General features: G+C 45.3%; 2 protein-coding genes across 3 annotated transcripts; both read right to left on the reverse strand.

Moving 5' to 3' along the window:
• Positions 1–1,487: 1,487 nt before the first annotated feature.
• Positions 1,488–3,606, reverse strand: LOC311148322 (ADP-ribose glycohydrolase OARD1-like). The gene is made up of 5 exons (XM_084185249.1): positions 3,060–3,606; positions 2,651–2,816; positions 2,404–2,462; positions 2,195–2,307; positions 1,488–2,076 (listed from the first exon to the last, which is right to left on the reverse strand). The coding sequence occupies exons 1-5, from the start codon at positions 3,228–3,230 to the stop codon at positions 1,902–1,904; spliced, it is 684 nt and encodes a 227-aa protein (XP_084041375.1). The 5' UTR covers positions 3,231–3,606; the 3' UTR covers positions 1,488–1,901.
• A 3,266-nt stretch (positions 3,607–6,872) lies between these two features.
• On the reverse strand, positions 6,873–17,552 carry LOC311148317 (guanylyl cyclase-activating protein 2-like; the record flags this gene model as incomplete). Of its 2 annotated transcripts, XM_084185242.1 has the most annotated exons (4): positions 6,873–7,794; positions 16,819–16,933; positions 17,041–17,190; positions 17,349–17,552. In XM_084185242.1, 4 exons carry the CDS (start codon positions 17,550–17,552, stop codon positions 7,643–7,645), a joined length of 621 nt encoding a protein of 206 aa, XP_084041368.1. In that variant the 3' UTR covers positions 6,873–7,642. The 2 variants fall into 2 exon arrangements, 1 of the variants encoding a protein (XP_084041368.1); XR_014614885.1 differs by lacking the exons at positions 16,819–16,933; positions 17,041–17,190; positions 17,349–17,552 and adding an exon at positions 15,941–16,405 and having other exon boundaries at positions 7,710–7,794.
• Between the last annotated feature and the right edge of the window lie 1,590 nt (positions 17,553–19,142).

The raw sequence follows: 19,142 nt of genomic DNA on the forward strand, positions 1-19,142 counted from the left end.
GAGTACTACAGTAAATTGATAAAAATCAGCTCTTGGGAGGGATAAAAACTACACACTCACTGCAGTTTTTTTCTTGCCCACTCGTTCTGCTGTTTTGTTACTGCTCTATCTGCCTGCACCACCACCTCATTGGCTAAGCTGCTCTTCAATAACATAAGCTCTCTGTTCTAATTGGGAGGGGGCAGTTTCATGGTTCATCAGGACCCCTCCTGCCAAGCGCTTCTCTTTTTTTTCTTCTCTGAAGCGCCCGTGGAGCGCCCGTGGAGAAGAGTGCTGAGCTCTGCAAATTCTACGCAGAGCGTAGAAAAGAAGGGGAAGGGAGGAAGGAAGGAGGGAGGGCATGAGAAAAAAAAACAGAGAGTGAGTGATAGGAGGGAGGGAGAACTAAGGAAGCAATCAATGCCATAGGACAAACACAGACACACCGAGCTAGGATGCAGCATTTTTCCAGGGTTAGGAGGATTTTTGAGACATAAGCAAGGACCTCCTCTGCATTTCTGCAGTCTGTGATGGACCTCTGCAGTACAGTGGGGTGTTAGATAAAAAATGATATTTGCCGGGGCTTGCTGCAGAGCGGAGCGGCAAGGTGGCTCTGCTGCAGTGTGCAGTCTAATTGCTGGGCAAAAGGGGATGGGAGGAGGGGGTCGGATGCAGTGATGCCGAAGCACACAGTCTTCCAGCCAGGAATACAGAGGGAGGCAGCCGCAGTGTACGCAGCGGCTAATGCATTTTCCTCATGAATTATTGAAGGTGCCCGAAAGGAGGAGGTATAGGGAGTGGGTGGGGGTGGCAAAGACCTCAGTCAGAGACTGTACACTGTCTAGCTAACTACTGTACGCTAACTACTGTAAGCTTGTGTTATCACAACCAAATTTAGATTTATTATAATTGTTAATAACTAAATATGCTCTTCCTTTCAAGTAATGTTACTACAGGCAATCCATCAAAAGGATAGCAGGTTTTGTGTAGATTGAACTCAAGTTTCATGATGTACAGGAGGGCTTTCCCATATTACACATAAAATGGATCTGTGGGTTTGATTTTGTGGTGTCAGATTCCCCGCCCCCTTCCCCCACTCTCCATTACATCTGGTGTCTGTTTTGTCTTTCAGCTGCTTTTAGAGTGCAATATACTCAAGATCAATATTACGTCATACAATACCATGGCCATATCTTCAGCAGCTGCACCCTGCAGAGTCTTTTGTGTCGGTCATAGCATTAGAATCACATTCAAGGTAGCTTTCAGTCAACAGCATCAAGCTTGTGACTCATGAGCAAAGCCTGAATCACAGCACAGTGAATGGAGCGTAGTCAGTAAACAAAGAGATAGGACTACATTTATTTGTGAAGATCATATGTCCTCCCGTATTGTATGACGGTGATATAGCTACATTTAGTCATAAGGTGAATATGATCCAATAATGACATAACACCATTTACACTAAGCAGTCAACTTCTGTATATTACAAAAGAACCACAGGTCTAGTGAAAGGTGTAAAACAGATTTCATTTTATTATCTTGTGAAATTAAAATCACCATTTACTTTTTATTATTCATGCTCATGTAAAAAACTTGTGCATTACAGGGTATTTAAAATCAGCATATGACAAACAGCAGCACAGAACACGTCACTCAAGTGATGTGGAGAAAATAATTAGTGCCCCCTTCTGGTGGAGAGCATTCCTATGAATATGATTTCGCTACTGTATAGGACAGTAATTGAAGTGCAAAATATGAACATGTAATTTCATAGAACAATTAAACACAGGGGTAAAGTAGAGATGAGGAGGGGGTATTATTTTAAGGAAAAGTGTCCTTTATTCCCTTTCAAAAGTACAACCTTCGGCAGACTTTATACAGGTGCATACCAGTATGCTGATATATGGTCTGTGAGTTTAACTTCATTTTGTCTTACAGAAAACATCAATGGAAACTTGGTTTCCCCGTGGACTTGGTTTCCCCGTTGTTTTTACAGGGAGGGTGTACACAGTGATATGGATACCGGTGGGCTGGAATATCTTCTCAAGCATCTTTGCCACTTTGTCCCAGCTCAGTCGATCAAGGCCACAGCCAATGCTGTAGAATAGAAGGATATAAAATTTAGTCACACATCAAATGGAAATAAATGACATGTTAAAATAATTTAATAATGATGCCTTTTTATGTGTAGAATGCTCAATGTATTCATACAAACCGAGGCATTGATATAGCGGTTACTCCGTTTTTCAAGCAATGAAACTTCATGTCCTCAAGGCTCTGCCTCAGGCTGTCATAGGTTGGCTTGTTGCTGTACTTTTCCTTTGTTATCTGTAATAGAGCGAGACACAACCAGAGATTTAAAAATAATAATAATGCTTTCAAATTTGTGTTAGTTGGTTGAAACTAACAAGGCAACTGCCTTACCAGGTAGTACACAAAACGTTTGTGTCCTTTCAGTACAGCGCATTGCCCTGGCACCTTCTCTGTGAAGTAAAAGTAAAACCAGTGAACAGTGATCTTGATCAATGACATGGGCTTATGATTTAAGCCATGCTTTTCCAAATTCAGGGCCTATTTTAAAGTGAAAAGGGCACATCACAACATACTTCCATAGCATGCAGTGCATAATAACAAATAATACATTAATAATACATTACACAGAACAACTCACTCTGTTCCTTTAGCGCAGCCACTCCACCAAACTTCTTCTTGAACATAACTGCGATTCCAGCCCCCATGTGGCAGTCCTTGCTGATACAGTGCGCCAGGGCCTCATCTTCAGGACAGGAGAACAGGTCCCCCTTCATATGATGCAGGCTCCAGACGCCTTCTGCAGGCTGGCCAGGAGAGAGCAGCATTACACCACAGAACCAGCCACCACTATCAAAAACCTTAGACACATTATTTATGCCAAAGAGTTTTCCCATCCTCTTTAACTCCAGGTAAGTAGCTAGCTTGCTAAGTAGGACTGTTGACAGTAAGTGAGTAACAACATCTTATGGCCATTGATTACATGCCATTCACCGGTATGACATCATTACCTACTAGCTAACTAAGGCGTTTTCATGCTGGCCACTTACCTTAGATTTGCCAATAGATCGTACTGGCTCCACAGACGCAGTTGACATTACTTTGACAGGTGAGCTGTAGTCAACCAGATGGGAGGGATAGGCAATCTGTTTTGTTAATCTGCGAGGGAAAGCAATGCTACTGCGAGCAAATGAAAGTGCATTGATTATTTGAAGCTGCATTAGCTAGTTATAGCAATACAGTCACAGCTGGCTATGCAGTGCCTCCCTGACCAAACGTTACCATCTACAGCGCAGGCACATTTGTCTGATCATCGCACGCGGCACCTAGCTAGCTAGTGTCGAAGTCGTTAAGTTTCTCCTTCAATTTCACCAATGTGGGCATTTTCAGGGTTATGACTAGACGGGATACAGTTTTTGTCAGATTTCACTTTTCGTAGGTTAGAACTTACGCAGCATGTTAGGAGCATAAACGTAGCAGGTTGGGATGATTAGGTTAAGGTTGTTAAAAGGGCTAGATAAAATGGGAAAAAAATAAGGAACTTTTGACGTAAATTCGACAACAGCTGTATCCCTTCTCGCCATGACCCACTACCAGGAAGCCACAAGGTGTAAATAAGCCTATCAGAAGGCAAGGTGATGCTGACGCGGCTTCTTCTATGGTATTATCGTGGTCCGCAAACATAAACGTTAGAGGTGCATGCTGCCGCCTGCTGTGTCGCCTACTGTTCTGGATTGTGAATTAATTACACTGTGACACAAAAAGGGGAGGGAAATAAAAACGGGGGGAAAGGAAGAAATTGCCCTACCAACTAACCAAACACCTATTAAAACCTCACCACTATTCCACTACTTTGGCCCTATCTGATCCTACACCAGGCCGTCAGCCTGAGAGGACAGGGCACTATTGTTCAACACACCTTGCTGTAACTCTTTTGCAGTCAAATTGTGTGCAGCCAAGTACTTCTCTGCAGCTGCCACCACAACATTTATTTTCTGTCACTCTCTATTGGCCTCGGCCTACTCACAGGGAACCTCTTAGGATCCCTCGCCTTTGACCCATCTTCCTCTACTACTCTCTTCATTGCCTCAGCCTATGACACCTTCTGTACTACTCTGACCCTGGTAACCTCGACCTCTCACCGGACACTTCCTCCCCCTCCCTCCTCCCTCTCTGTGGATGACTTCGTCAACCATTTTGAAAAGAAGGTTGACGACATCCGATCCTCATTTATTACCGCTGGTCCAGCTCACACTGCCCTACCCTATGCTTTGACTTCTTTCTCCCCTCTCTCTCCAGATGAAATCTTGCGACTTGTGATGGCCGGCCGCCCAACAACCTGCCCGCTTGACCCTATCCCCTCCTCTCTTCTCCAGACCATTTCCGGAGACCTTCTCCCTTACCTCACCTCGCTCATCAACTCATCCTTGACCGCTGGCTATGTCCCTTCGAGAGTTGCACCCCTCCTCAAAAAACCTACACTCGATCCCTCCAATGTCAACAACTACAGACCAGTATCCCTTCTTTCTTTTCTCTCCAAAACTCTTGAGCATGCCGTCTCTAGCCAACTCTCCTGCTAACTCTCTCAGAATGACCTTCTTGATCCTAACCAGTCAGGTTTCAAGACTGGTCATTCAACTGAGACTGCTCTTCTCTGTGTCACGGAGGCTCTCTGCACTGCCAAAGCTAACTCTCTCTCCTCTGCTCTTATCCTTCTAGACCTATCTGCTGCCTTTGATACTGTGAACCATCAGATCCTCCTCTCCACCCTCTCCCAAGTTGGGCATCTCCGGCGCTGCTCACTCTTGGATTGCATCCTACCTGACAGGTCGCTCCTACCAGGTGGTGTGGCGAGAATCTGTCTCCGCACCACGTGCTCTCACCACTGGTGTCCCCCAGGGCTCAGTTCTAGGCCCTCTCCTATTCTCTCTATACACCAAGTCACTTGGCTCTGTCATATCCTCACATGGTCTCTCCTATCATTGCTACGCAGACAACACACAATTCATTTTCTCCTTTCCCCCTTCTGATAACCAGGTGGCGAATCGCATCTCTGCATGTCTGGCAGACATATCAGTGTGGATGTCGGATCACCACCTCAAGCTGAACCTCGGCAAGACTGAGCTGCTCTTCCTCCTGGGGAAGGACTGCCCGCTCCATGATCGCGCCATCACGGTTGACAACTCCATTGTGTCCTCCTCCCAGAGTGCAAAGAACCTTGGCGTGACCCTGGACAACACCCTGTCGTTCTCTGCTAACATCAAAGCGGTGACCCGATCCTGCAGGTTCATGCTCTACAACATTCGCAGAGTACGACCCTACCTTACACAGAAAGCGGCACAGGTCCTAATCCAGGCACTTGTCATCTCCCGTCTGGATTACTGCAACTCGCTGTTGGCTGGGCTCCCTGCCTGTGCCATTAAACCCCTGCAACTTATCCAGAACGCTGCAGCCTGTCTGGTGTTCAACCTTCCCAAGTTCTCTCACGTCTCCCCGCTCCTCCGCACACTCCACTGGCTTCCAGTTGAAGCTTGCATCTACTACAAAACCATGGTGCTTGCCTACTGAGCTGTGAGGGGAACGGCACCTCCTTACCTTCAGGCTCTGATCCTACACCCAAACGAGGGCACTACGTTCATCCACCTCTGGTCTGCTAGCCCCCCTACCTCTACGGAAGCACAGTTCCCGCTCAGCCCAGTCAAAGCTATTCGCTGCTCTGGCACCCCAATGGTGGAACAAGCTCCCCCATGACGCCAGGACAGCGGAGTCACTGACCACCTTCCGGAGACACTTGAAACCCTACCTCTTTAAGGAATACCTGGAATAGTATAATAGTAATCCTTATACCCCCCCTTTACTACCACTGTCTTTTGTATAAACTAACACCTGACTTATTTCACCTGCTAGCACTGACTTGTTTAAAGAAATGTACTTATTGTGATCGAGATGTAGTTGTCCTTGATTGCACTGACTTTGCTCACAGCTGCTTGTTTGAAGAAGTGTACTTACTGTGATCAAGATGTGGTTCCCTCTACTCAGCTCCTTCCCTCTACACTCAGCTTCCCTCACCACACCGCTTCCCTCTACTCAGCTCCTTCCCTCTACACTCAGCTTCCCTCACCACACCGCTTCCCTCTACTCAGCTCCTTCCCTCTACACTCAGCTTCCCTCACCACACGGCTTCCCTCTACTCAGCTCCTTCCCTCTACACTCAGCTTCCCTCACCACACCGCTTCCCTCTACTCAGCTCCTTCCCTCTACACTCAGCTTCCCTCACCACACCGCTTCCCTCTACTCAGCTCCTTCCCTCTACACTCAGCTTCCCTCACCACACCACTTCCCTCTACTCAGCTCCTTCCCTCTACACTCAGCTTCCCTCACCACACCGCTTCCCTCTACTCAGCTCCTTCCCTTCTTCCTTGATGTCCATTTCCACAAACCTCCACGCTCTTTCCACTCCTTCATCCGCTGTAGTAGCAAACTGTTCAAATGGTTCTTGTATCTTGAATTTGCCGCCATGTCTCGTCGACTCATAAAGCTCTACCAGCCGCCATTATCTGCTGCCTACCGCCATTACCCAAGGTGCAGCTGCTTAAACCTATCCAATCATTTCATATCTACAAGTACCTAGAGGTAGGAGGAGCTGAAGGTTGATTATGCTCCTGCTCCAGTACCTACCTCCAGTACCATCCATGCTGGAATGTGATGAAGTGAAGTAAATACTGTCAAAGCAGTATGATTTCCATATTGTCTGGTTATTTATGATAAAGTGATGTACGAGCTACCCTCATATACTCTGAAATTGACAGTGCATTTAGTCAGGGCTATATAATAGGCTTACATTTCATAAAATAGGTCAACATTGGTGTGTTTATTATACATCTTCATACACATTTACTGTTCAGATAAATATGGATTTTAAGTTCAACATACACAAAAATAGTTGTTCTACAAATTCAAAAAGTGTGCCAGATATGTAACAACCAAGACTGCTACCGGAATACTATATTATTGTCAGCTCTATCCATTGACATTTTTCCCTAGCAAAACATAATTGCAAAATAAACTTTACGATCTGCCTCTGCATGTTGTCTTTCAACCATATAGAGATGGAGGAAACTGGTCCCTTTTACTGTACACTGCATATACAAAATGTGGTCCTCTGTAGCTCAATTGGTAGAGCATGGCGCTTGTAACGCCAGGGTAGTGGGTTCGATCCCCAGGACAACCCATACGTAAAAATGTATGCACACATGACTGTAAGTCGCTTTGGATAAAAGCATCTGCTAAATGGCATATTATTATTATTAAAATGCAATCATGAGCAGTAGAGCACACACATACCCATCAGTGGGAACAGAAACACGCTGATATGTACACATTAGGGATTTCAAAAGAGAAAACAAAGAAAGTTATAAAAGAAGCGACAAGTTATGGTGTGTGGTGTGCAGGTTATGGGGAGAGAGGGAGATAGAGGTTATTACAGCAATGGTTGCCCCCTCTGCACAAGAGTCCACAGTCCACGTGGGTATGGTGGTAGTGTCAGCCAACACCTGGGCACAGGGGCAGTGCACAGGATAGCTGAAACTGCTGGTAGATGGATTCAACTTTTGATCGAAAGAAGTGCAGAAACTTATTGCAGAGGTTCACCTTCAGAGCTTGCTCCAGAGCTCTTGCGTCGCCGTTCACTGATCCAGTCCCCAGGGTTGACGTTCATCTGCAGCATCTTCATCACCCACTTGTCCCTCCTGGCCCCGTCAATGAACTCATCCAGAGACAACTCCCCTGAAGAAACACACAGAGTTAGCATTACTCACTAACTACTTGTCTCATTTTGTATGCTTTGTACAAAATAATAAAATGCAGCACGACAGGATCTTTATAAACTTAGCTCTTTATTAGCTAGCTATAACTGGCATGTTCATGTGTCTCTGGCCATGATCATCTTGAAGATGACCTCCCCACCTGGATGGTCTTAACCAATCATAGCGCAGTATGATACGACGGTAGAATGCATCCAATTACAATTCAGTATGCTGACACATATGAATATTACATCCCCCTTCTTTAAAAAAATGAAAAATGTTCTACATATTTTAAGCGTTTCTTTTGAATACATGCTCTGTAGTATGAACTCGAGGTAAGTAACCATTTATACTGCACCAACTGCATCAACATAACAGACTCTGAAACAATGAACAATGAATGAATGAATGGCGCCGGAGAAGATGGCTGCCGTTTTACAGCCCTCTAACCAATTGTACTATTATTATGTGTGTTTTTCCGCGTTATTTGTAATTTATTTTGTACATAATGTTTCTGCCATTGTCTCTTATAACCAAAAAGTGCTTCTGGATATCAGGACAGCGATTACTCACCTCGTATTGGACGAAGATTTTTTCTTCAACGAGGCAGCCGCGAAGGATATCCTACAGACACCCGACAAGTCCCAAATCCCCGTCATTCGCATGAGAAAGAGACGGAGATATCGTGGACGTAGGTCGGGGTGCCTTGTAAGGATCCGACGGTGAGCGAGTAAACTGCCTCTCCCATCAATCCTATTAGCCAATCTTCAATAATTTGAGAATAAATTGGATGACCTAAGATTACGGTTATCCTACCAACGGGACATTAAAAAAACTGTAATATCTTATGTTTCACCGAGTCGTGGCTGAACGAGGACATGGACAACATACAGCTAACGGGCTATACGCTACATCCGCAGGATAGAACGGCTGACTCCAGTAAGACAAGGGGTGGCGGTCTGTGTATATTTGTAAACAACAGCTGGTGCATAAAATCTAATACTAAGGAAGTCTCGAGGTTTTGCTCGCCTGAGGTAGAGTATCTTATGATAAGCTGTAGACCACACTATTTACCAAGAGAGTTTTCATCTATATTTTTCATAGCTGTCTATTTACCACAACAAACCAATGCTGGCATTACGATTGCACTGAATGAGCTGTATAAGGCCATAAGTGAACAGGAAAACACTCATCCAGAGGCAGCACTCCTAGTGGCCGGGGACTTTAATGCAGGGAAACTTAAATCCGTTCTACCTAATTTCTACCAGCATGTTAAATGTGCAACCAGAGGAAAAAAAACTCTAGACCACCTTTACTCCACACACAGAGACGCATACAAAGCTCTCCCTCGCCCACCATTTGGCAAATCTGACCATAACTCTATCCTCCTGATTCCTGCTTATAAGCAAAAACTAAAGCAGGAAGCACCAGTGACTCGGTTAATAAAAAAGTGGTCAGATGACGCAGATGCTAAGCTACAGGACTGTTTTGCGAGCACAGACTGGAACATGTTCCGGGATTCTTCAGATAGCATTGAGGAGTACACCACATCAGTCACTGGCTTCATCAATAAGTGCATCGATGATGTCGTCCCCACAGTGACCGTACGTACATACCCCAACCAGAAGCCATGGATTACTGGAAACATCCACACTGAGCTAAAGGGTAGAGCTGCCGCTTTCAAGGAGCGGGACTCTAACCCGGACGCTTATAAGAAATCCCGCTATGCCCTCCGCGAACCATCAAACAGGCAAAGAGTCAATACAGGAGTAAGATTGAATCGTACTACACCGGCTCTGACGCTCGTCGGATGTGGCAGGGCTTGAAAACTATTACAGACTACAAAGGGAAGCACAGCCGCGAGCTGCCCAGTGACACAAGACTTCCAGACGAGCTAAACCACTTCTATGCTCGCTTCGAGGCAAGCAACACTGAAGCATGCATGAAAGCACCAGCTGTTCCGGATGACTATGTGATCATGCTCTCCGTAGCCGATGTGAGTAAGACTTTTAAGCAGGTCAACATTCACAAGGCCGCAGGGCCAGACGGATTACCAGGACGTGTACTCCGAGCATGTGCTGACCAACTGGCAAGTGTCTTCACTGACATTTTCAACATGTCCCTGACTGAGTCTGTAATACCAACATGTTTCAAGCAGACCACCATAGTCCCCGTGCCCAAGGACACTAAGATAACCTGCCTAAATGACTACCGACCCGTAGCACTGACGTCTGTAGCCATGAAGTGCTTTGAAAGGCTGGTCATGGCTCACATCAACTCCATTATCCCAGAAACCCTAGACCCACTCAAATTTGCATACCGCCCCAACAGATCCACAGATGATGCAATCTCTATTGCACTCCACACTGCCCTTTTCCACCTGGACAAGAGGAACACCTACGTGAGAATGCTATTCATTGACTACAGCTCAGCATTCAACACCATAGTGCCCTCAAAGCTCATCACTAAGCTAAGGATCCTGGGACTAAACACCTCCCTCTGCAACTGGATCCTGGACTTCCTGACGGGCCGCCCCCAGGTGGTAAGGGTAGGTAACAACACATCTGCCACACTGATCCTCAACACGAGGGCCCCTCAGGGGTGCGTGCTCAGTCCCCTCCTGTACTCCCTGTTCACCCATGACTGCATGACCAGGCACGACTCCAACACCATCATTAAGTTTGCAGACGACACAACAGTGGTAGGCCTGATCACCGACAATGATGAGACAGCCTATAGGGAGGAGGTCAGAGACAGGTCAGAGACCTGGCCGTGTGGTGCCAGGATAACAACCTCTCCCTCAACGTGACCAAGACAAAGGAGATGATTGTGGACTACAGGAAAAAAAAAAGGACTGAGCTGTAGTGGAACAGGTTGAGAGCTTCAAGTTCATTGGTGTCCACATCACCAACGAACTATCATGGTCCAAACACACCAAGACAGTCGTGAAGAGGGCACGACAAAGCCTATTCCCCCTCAGGAGACTGAAAAGATTTGGCATGGGTCCTCAGATCCTCAAAAAATTATACAGCTGCACCATCGAGAGCATCCTGACTGGTTGCATCACCGCCTGGTATGGCAACTGCTTGGCTTCCAACCGCAAGGCACTACAGAGGGTAGTGCGTACGGCCCAGTACATCACTGGGGCCAAGCTTCCTGCCATCCAGGACCTCTATACCAGGCGGTGTCAGAGGAAGGCCCTCAAAATTGTCAAAGACTCCAGCCACCCTAGTCATAGACTGTTCTCTCTGCTACCGCACGGCAAGCGGTACCGGAGTGCCAAGTGTAGGTCCAAAAGACTTCTCACAGATTCTACCCCCAAGCCATAAGACTCCTGAACAGCTAATCATGGCTACCCGGACTATTTGCACTGCCCCCCCACCCCCCCACCCCCACCCCCCACCCCATCTTTTTACGCTGCTGCTACTCTGTTAATTATTTATGCATAGTCACTTTAACTCTACCCACATGTACATATTACTTCAACTACCTCAACTAGCCGGTGCCCCCGCACATTGACTCTGCACCGGTACCCCCCTGTATATATAGCCTCCCTACTGTTATTTTATTTTACTTCTGCTCTTTTTTTCTCAACACTTTTTTGTTGTTGTTTTATTTTACTTTTTTTAATTACAAATAAATGCACTGTTGGTTAAGGGCTGTAAGTAAGCATTTCACTGTAATGTCTGCACCTGTTGTATTCGGCGCATGTGGCCAATACAATTTGATTTGATTTGATTTGATTCAGCATACTGTTACTTTTAGAACAAATATTTCTCATCAACTCAGCTTTTCACTGTAGCAATGACATCTCAACATTTCAAACAAATACAATACCAAAGCATTTCATGTTAACTTTTCAATAACAAGTTTACAGTCCGGAACTCTTTTAGGGCAGCAATCCGCCTACACCCTTTGCCATTTCACAGGTTTAGGACAGCTCTAGGCTTGACCTCTCTTCCTGACCTTGTGTGATATGAAGCTGAGTATGCTTCTGTGTCAGTCAACAGTTCTTGTGGTGTTGCAGGTAAGTATGGTGTATGTTGTGTTGTGTCTGTGTTTAGTCCATCCAGTTCTCTTTCAGGGGAGCAGTTCATATTTTTTGTTCAGTAGGTGACGACGATTGCGGCGGTACACCGCTCCTTCTGCGGTGCGAACGTGATATGAACATTCAGTGTCAGCTGGTTGGATGACGACTGCTGGCTTCCAGTAGCCATGCTCCTGGATTCTAACTGACTCTCCGTCGTTCAGTGGTGGCAGTGGTCTAGCTGACCTGTCGTTGTATCGCTTTTGGTGTTGTTGTCTGTGCACGTTTTGCATGCATTTCCTCAGGTTGCAGCTCAGGTTGCAGCTGCTGGTTGGTGCTGGGAAGGATTGAGCGAAGTCTGCGGCTCATCAACAGCTGGGCTGGTGATTTGAAGTTGTCAACTGGAGTGTTGCGGTATTGAAGGAGACTGAGGTAGGGGTCGCTCTTGTCTGCTTTTGCTTTGTCCATGAGTGAATTAGCAATCTGCACAGATTTTTCAGCAAGGCCATTACTTTGAGGATAATGTGGCCTTGTGGTGACATGTGTGAACTCCCATGCTTTTGTGAAGGATTCAAACTCATTTGATGCCATGCCTGGCAAAGGCTGCTTTCAGCTTGTGTATCACAGCTGCAGATGTGGTACTGTGAAGCTTGTCGAGTTCAAAGTATCTGCTGTAGTAGTCCACTGTTATAATGTAGTCCTCGCTGTTCCAGGTGATCAGATCGGTTGCCACGACCTGCCAGGGTCGGTCTGGGATACGGTGAGGTAACATTGGCTCTTTGGTGTTTGAGGGGCGTCGTTCAAGACAGGTGGGGCATTTACCAACCATGTCCTCTATTTGTTTGCACATTCCGGGCCAAAACAAAATGTCCCGTGCTCTCTGTTTGCACTTTTCCATGCCCATGTGTCCAGCATGGATCTTTGTCAAAATCTCTTCTCTGAGACTGGTAGGAATGATGATTTTCTCTCCTTTGAAAATGATTCCGTTGATCTGTGATAGTTCGTCACGATGGTTCCAGAACTCTGAGACGCTCTGAGGGCATTTTCTCCTCTCCTCAGGCCATCCTGACTGTATGACTTTCCTCAGTTGTGTGAGTTGTGTGTCTTTTTCTGTTTCTGCTTCAGTTTTGTGTCACTAACTGGTAAGTTGCTGTACACAGTGTGCACCTGCATATCCATGCCTTCACTAAGGCTGCTGTCCTTGTAGGTAATAAACTTCTGCGACAGGGATGTCTTTGCCTCAACGGTGAGTGATTGTGAAATCGTGTTTTGTAGTTGAAGGATCATTCTCTGTAGCCTTGGCGGGGCTGCGGCTAACAGTTTCCTCATGATTGACTCGAGGGGCTTGTGGTCTGATTCCACAATGACTTGTCATCCATAGACATACTGATGGAAACGCTTACATCCGAACAGAATGGCATACAGCTCCTTTTTGATTTGAGCGTAGTTGATTTCACAGTCTGTGAGAGATTTGGAAACGTAGCCGATGGGTTTTCCTTCTGCAGTAGCACTCCACCTAGTCCATACTTCGACGCGTCCACCTGGAGTCTAAGCTCTTTGTTGGGGTCGTAGTAGGCAAGGATTGGTCCTGGTTCTCTCGTGATCAAGTCTTTCACTTTCTGGAAAGCGATGTGTTGCTTGTCCCAGAGGAACTCACTGGACTGCTTTAGCAGCTGACACAGGGGTGCATTAGCATTGGAGAGGCTGGGTGCGAACTTGGCTAAGTAGTTGACCATGCCAAGCACTGTTTCCAGCTCTGCGCGGTTTTTTGGTGGCTCCATTTCCTTTATAGCTGAGCTCTTCTGCGGATCTGGCTTGATTCCATTTGCTGTGAGAAGATGTCCGAAGTAGCTGACCTCTGTAGCGCCGACTGTGCTCTTCTCAGGGTTGAGCCGGACTCCTCTCTCGCGGGACCTTTGCAGCATCGCGCTGAGGTTTCTGTCGTGTTCCTCTTTGGTTGGACCATAGACAAGGATGTCGTCCACAATTGCCACAACTCCGTTGAGGCCTTCGTACACCTCGTCGATCTTTCGCTGAAACTCGTCTTGGGCTGAGATAATCCCAAAAGGCAGGCGACGAAACCTGTAGTGTCCAAACGGTGTGTTGAACGTTGTGAGCTTAGATGACTCTTCTGTGAGCTTGATAGCCCAGTAGCCTGATCTGGCGTCCATGACGCTGAAGTAGCGTGCACCCGCTAGCTTGTGTGTGATGCCATCTAGCGTCGGTAAGGGGTAATGGGGGCGTTTGATAGCCTTGTTCAAGTCTCTTGGGTCGAGACATACTCTGAGCTTGCCTGTGCGTGGTTTCTCCACCACCTCTAACGCGTTGACCCAATCCGTCGGTTCTGTAACCTTGGTGACGATGTCAGATTGCTCCATGCTCTCCAACTCTTTCTTCAGACGGGCGTGGAGAGTAAGGGGAATCTTTCTCAGTGGGTAGACCACAGGGGTTGCGTCTGGGTCAAGGTGAATGGTACATTCTCCTGGGAATAGTCCTATTCCTGTAAAAACATCAGCAAACTCCTCCATGACATTCTCTATCTCTACTGGTGCTGTCACTGATAAAACTAGCTTGATGAGGTTGTTGGGTTCTATTTTTCTCATAATTGGATCTGTATGTGATGAATAGCTTAGAAGGAATGCATTAATGAGGAGCATAGGTTTGAACTGTACTGATATAAATTGTTTCACATAACAGGCTGTGATTCATGTGAGGAACGTTAGGGGCTAGGATGAGATAAGACTTGTATTCCTCACAGATACGAACACTGCCTCTTTGTTGTCTGTGAACCGTCCTTGAACGTAGTACAGTGGAATGGTGTCTTTTGGGTGCTGACTCCACAGGTTGTTATGATAAACTTATGCCTGGCAACAGTGTGCAACAAATGGAGTGCCGAGGGGTGAGACTAACCCGTGCACCAACGGATTGGCTGAGTAAAGTCTAAACCACACTCAGTCCTTTACTCTGATTGGCCAACAGAAGAGGTGGGAACTCTCTGTCAGAGTATTTGAGAAAGAACCTGTAAACAATAGTTTAGTTCTCTGAGTGCCCTGCGTGGTATTTCAGTGGACCCGTATATACGAACCTTCATACTTATCATACATACATTTTGCATATAATAAATTAAGCTTGGATTGAAGATCTCTTGATTCTTATTCCAATATCAGATTTGAATTACGCAATTTCTAACAAGGTCCATGTCTAAACATGCTTTAAGACCTAGCACTGCAGGTGCTTGAGTGTCAACAATGTAAAAGTCCAACATCATGTCACTTTCCTTGTATTTGCTCGCACTCAGATGTCAAGCTTCGGTACTTATTCAGAGGAATAATGTTTACTTGTGCATCAGTGTCTAGTTTGAACTTTAGCTCTGTGCCTTGTGTTCCTATCTCAATGTCAGCAAAGGCTTGCTCTGTCTCTGATATCTGACTTTTCTGTGTCACTGAATCAATAAACAGTTCATCAGCATTTGACTCTTTGATTGACATTTCATCTTCACTCACTGTATGTACTGTTTTTCCACGGTAAGCTCTGCACACTTTTGCAAAGTGATTCCATTTTCCACATTTAGTACACTGTTTGCCTTTAGCTGGGCAATTTCCCTGTTCGTCATGCACGTTGTATCCACAATATCCACGTTTTGGGGCGTTTGGAGTCTGTGTCGCTCTGTTTTGGAGTTCTGTCTCTCTCCGTTCTGCAACATGCTCTCTGGGCACCGGAGTTGTGATTGGATGTCTGCCTGACTGCGTGCACTGCTTGTTCACGTGATGCTGCCGCCCTAAATGGTTTTCATCTGAACTTGTGCTAGCTCGTGAAATCTGGCTATATCGATAGCTTCGTCCAGCGTTAGCTCAGACCCAACATTCAAAAGTTTCTCTCTCACTCGCGGTGAGTGTATTCCAAATACAATACGGTCCCTGACCATCGCATCCTTGTTTGCATAATCACAGTCTTTCACAAGCAGACGCAGCTCAGTGACAAACTGTTCAAACGATTCGCTAGCTCCCTGTACTTTCTCATAGAATTTGTACCTAGCGAAAATTGTATTGGTCTTTGGCACAACATATGCTTCAAAATGATCGTAGTATGTTTTCTGTACCTTTGATTCAGCCTCGGCAATTGTCCATGTGATGTAAATGTCTCGATCCAGAGGAGCAGGTAGCTGCACTTTTCCCTCTTTCCTTCAGAGGACCCGTGAACATTAGCTCCACATGCTGTTTGAACTTACGCCATGCATCGGGTAGATTTGTAGAACCCCAATCCATTCGAGGTGAAGGAACTCCAGAAAAATCCATATTTTTAGTCCTTTTACTTGTTTTGTATGCTTTGTACAAAATAATCAAATGCAGCACCTACTTTGCATAATTGGCCATGTGCATGTATATGTGATGGACGCTGTAGGAGAGAGGAATAACGTTGTGGGAGAGACAAAAAGTGAGTAAAAAACACAATGTAAACCAGGGCGGGATCAGCCAGCGGCGGCTTCCCGCATGCGCGATTCATTTGCAGTCTGGACGCATAGGGGTGAACATCTCCTGCTCTGACTGCAGCTGGGAGGGACTGCTGCGTGAGGACTGGGCCGCCTGTGAGTGCTTTGGGACGGGGGTAACAATGCACCCTCTGAAAACTCGCTGAATATAGCGACAAAGTCACTAAGTTGGCAACACTGCCTGGGTGGTCTTAACCAATCATAGCGCAGTATGATACGGCGGTAGAATGCATCCAATTACAATTCAGTATGCTGACACATGAATATTACACTACTGAAACCAAACACTGTGTACACTGAGGGAAAAACATTTCTAACACCCATTGTCCAATGGTGCAATTTTCTAAATACTTTAGAATGTTACACACAATAATGTGTTACACAGTCATAATGCTATGGAAATCACAGTGAGGACCTGCTAAATCATAAAAGTATTAAAACCACAGATCAAGCTGTCAGAAGTAAAGGGGTAAAGAAAATGTCCTCACCATCTCCGTTTTCATCAACCAGTTCAAATATTCTGTCGACCACTTGATCTGGGGTCAGGAGGTTACACTCTGCATCCAGTTCTCCATGACAGGCTTTCTTCAGTCTGTAGATGGACTGAGAGAGAAGATAAGCAGATTTTGGAATGATATCCCATATATGTATATATGCATATAGAAACTGTATTTTATGTAATCATACACTAATCTTTGAACGACTGTTACTTCTACAATCTCCAGCAGCTCTGTTTTGTCAATGCAGCCACTTCCATCTTTGTCGTACATTTTGAAAGTCCATTTCAGTTTATGTTCCAACTTGCCCCTCAAGACCAGGTTCAGGGCTGCAACATACTCTAGAAAATCAATTGTATTGTCCTGCAAAGGAAAAAAATCATAAAATAATTAAATGATACTCATCAATAAATACGGAAATGAAGAGAAAGGGATGTTCAACAGTTATCACTTGAAAGACATGTGGACACTGTGGCCCTCAAAGGCCCCCATCAGATGACAGTAATCTGTATGCTACTCACTCCGTTCTTGTCAAATGCGCGAAACATATTCTCGATATAATCGGCCGCCTCCTTGTTGTTAGTAACGCCGAAGAAGCTCTTGAACTCGTGCATGAAGAGTGTTCCACTTGGGCACTCCACCACAAACTTCTTATACCACTCCTGCAGCTCTGCAACATCAATTTCCTGGTCTGAATCACTCTCCTCACTCAGTCGCTGACCCATCACAGAAAGTTCTCAAATACTGTGATGAGCCTCTAGTTGAAGAAGTTGTCTCTCATGGTTGAAAGTTGTGTCAGTCAGGGGTGTAGCTCTACTCTTTGGATATTCCACAAATTATTTTGCTCTTCCAACTATGTGCTGATTTCCATCACAACTGCAACTTTTGAATTCATCTACTGTGTCTACTATTACTGAAAAAAAATCAAATATTTCCATAAAGGTGCAACACATAAACAAAAACGCTGCAAACAAAAACAGTGAGTTAGTATATTACCCCTGGTCTGCCAATTCTCCACTGAGGGTAGATACTGGGCAAGGATTGATGTAGATCACATGACACAAGGGATTATGAATACATACCTACTGTCTGGATCAATTAGTTCATAGTGAGATCTCGAGAAAGATTTGCCATTGTCCATCTTCTATTGCTCAAGGGTCAATGTAGGAAGTCCAGTCAGTCCAAGGCAAGTGAGCTGCTAGAACTATTGCAACAGACAGGCGGTGAACAAAATAATAGGTATAAAGATGTTAAACTGCTAACTGAACTGCTAATTTAGACTACTATAACCCTAAAAGGAAGATCAGGGTAATAGTGTGACATGACAAAATTGAAATCAACATAGAAAAGGTACAGGGCCAGTTTCCCAGACCCAGGTTAAATTTAGTCCTGGACTAAAATGCACTTTCAATGGAAACTATAAATTGAAAAATATTTTTCGTCCTGGACTAGGTTTAATCAGGGTCCAGGAAACTGGCCCATGTCATCTCTACAGAGAATTACATTGAGCAATATACAGGCAGGACCCAGTATATTCCCCAGGTAAAATATGAAGTCCATGTCTTGCTAAAGGTTAGTTACACAATGTCCCTTACATGGGATCCTCTTTTTTGTTTGCAAATCCGATGACTCATAAAGGCCAGGCATTTGGTAATCCCTCTTTAAGGTGATGCTATTTCTAGGACCTTCCTTGATAACCTGAGACAGAATGTACACATTGTGTCTCTGCTGCAGCATAATTATGTCATAAGTACATCAACTTTATGATCAACATTTATTATTGTATTCCATTCCATGGCTCAGTAGTAGGCCTAACATATTTTACCAGTTGACTGTGTCTCCAAATACCCCGTTACATTTTTGTATGGAAGACATGATGTGAAAATCCTGATATCGATATGAGAAACATTTATCCAAATGATATACACAGAAGAGACTGGTGGCAGGAGGCTGAGGTAGAAAAACACCTATGGGACTGACTGTGTCCTTGTTTCCTATAGTCAAACAGTGGGAAGATCTCAATTGCATACTCCTCGTGTCCTCTCTCTTCAGCTCCTTCTCAAAACCAATTGGATGAGAAAGCCAGAGGTCCCGCCCCTCTGACCTCCTCCATTGGATTTTGAGGACGCAAGGAGTATGCAATTGAGATATTCCTAGTGTGTTGACTGAACACCCCCACCTAACACGTCTTGGCTCATGTAATCTGCTGACTAGGTGTTTCATAGGGACAGGGATAAGCATCATTAGCCTGCGTGTCACGGCCATCTGGTGATACTCTCATAACTTTCTATGAAAACGTACAGATATAAGGACAT

This window comes from Coregonus lavaretus, assembly GCF_964263955.1.
Source record: "Coregonus lavaretus genome assembly, chromosome: 20".
NCBI classification, from domain to species: domain Eukaryota; kingdom Metazoa; phylum Chordata; class Actinopteri; order Salmoniformes; family Salmonidae; genus Coregonus; species Coregonus lavaretus.

What these genes read in the sequence shown, in the direction of transcription:
- LOC311148322 (XM_084185249.1), bottom strand. Translation starts at nt 3,230, where the DNA reads ATGCAGCTTCAAATAATCAATGCACTTTCATTTGCTCGCAGTAGCATT. An exon ending in GATCTATTGGCAAATCTAAG is followed by an intron (nt 2,817 to 3,059) that starts GTAAGTGGCCAG and finishes TCTCCTGGCCAG; the next exon opens with CCTGCAGAAGGCGTCTGGAG. An exon ending in GGCTGCGCTAAAGGAACAGA is followed by an intron (nt 2,463 to 2,650) that starts GTGAGTTGTTCT and finishes TTTACTTCACAG; the next exon opens with AGAAGGTGCCAGGGCAATGC.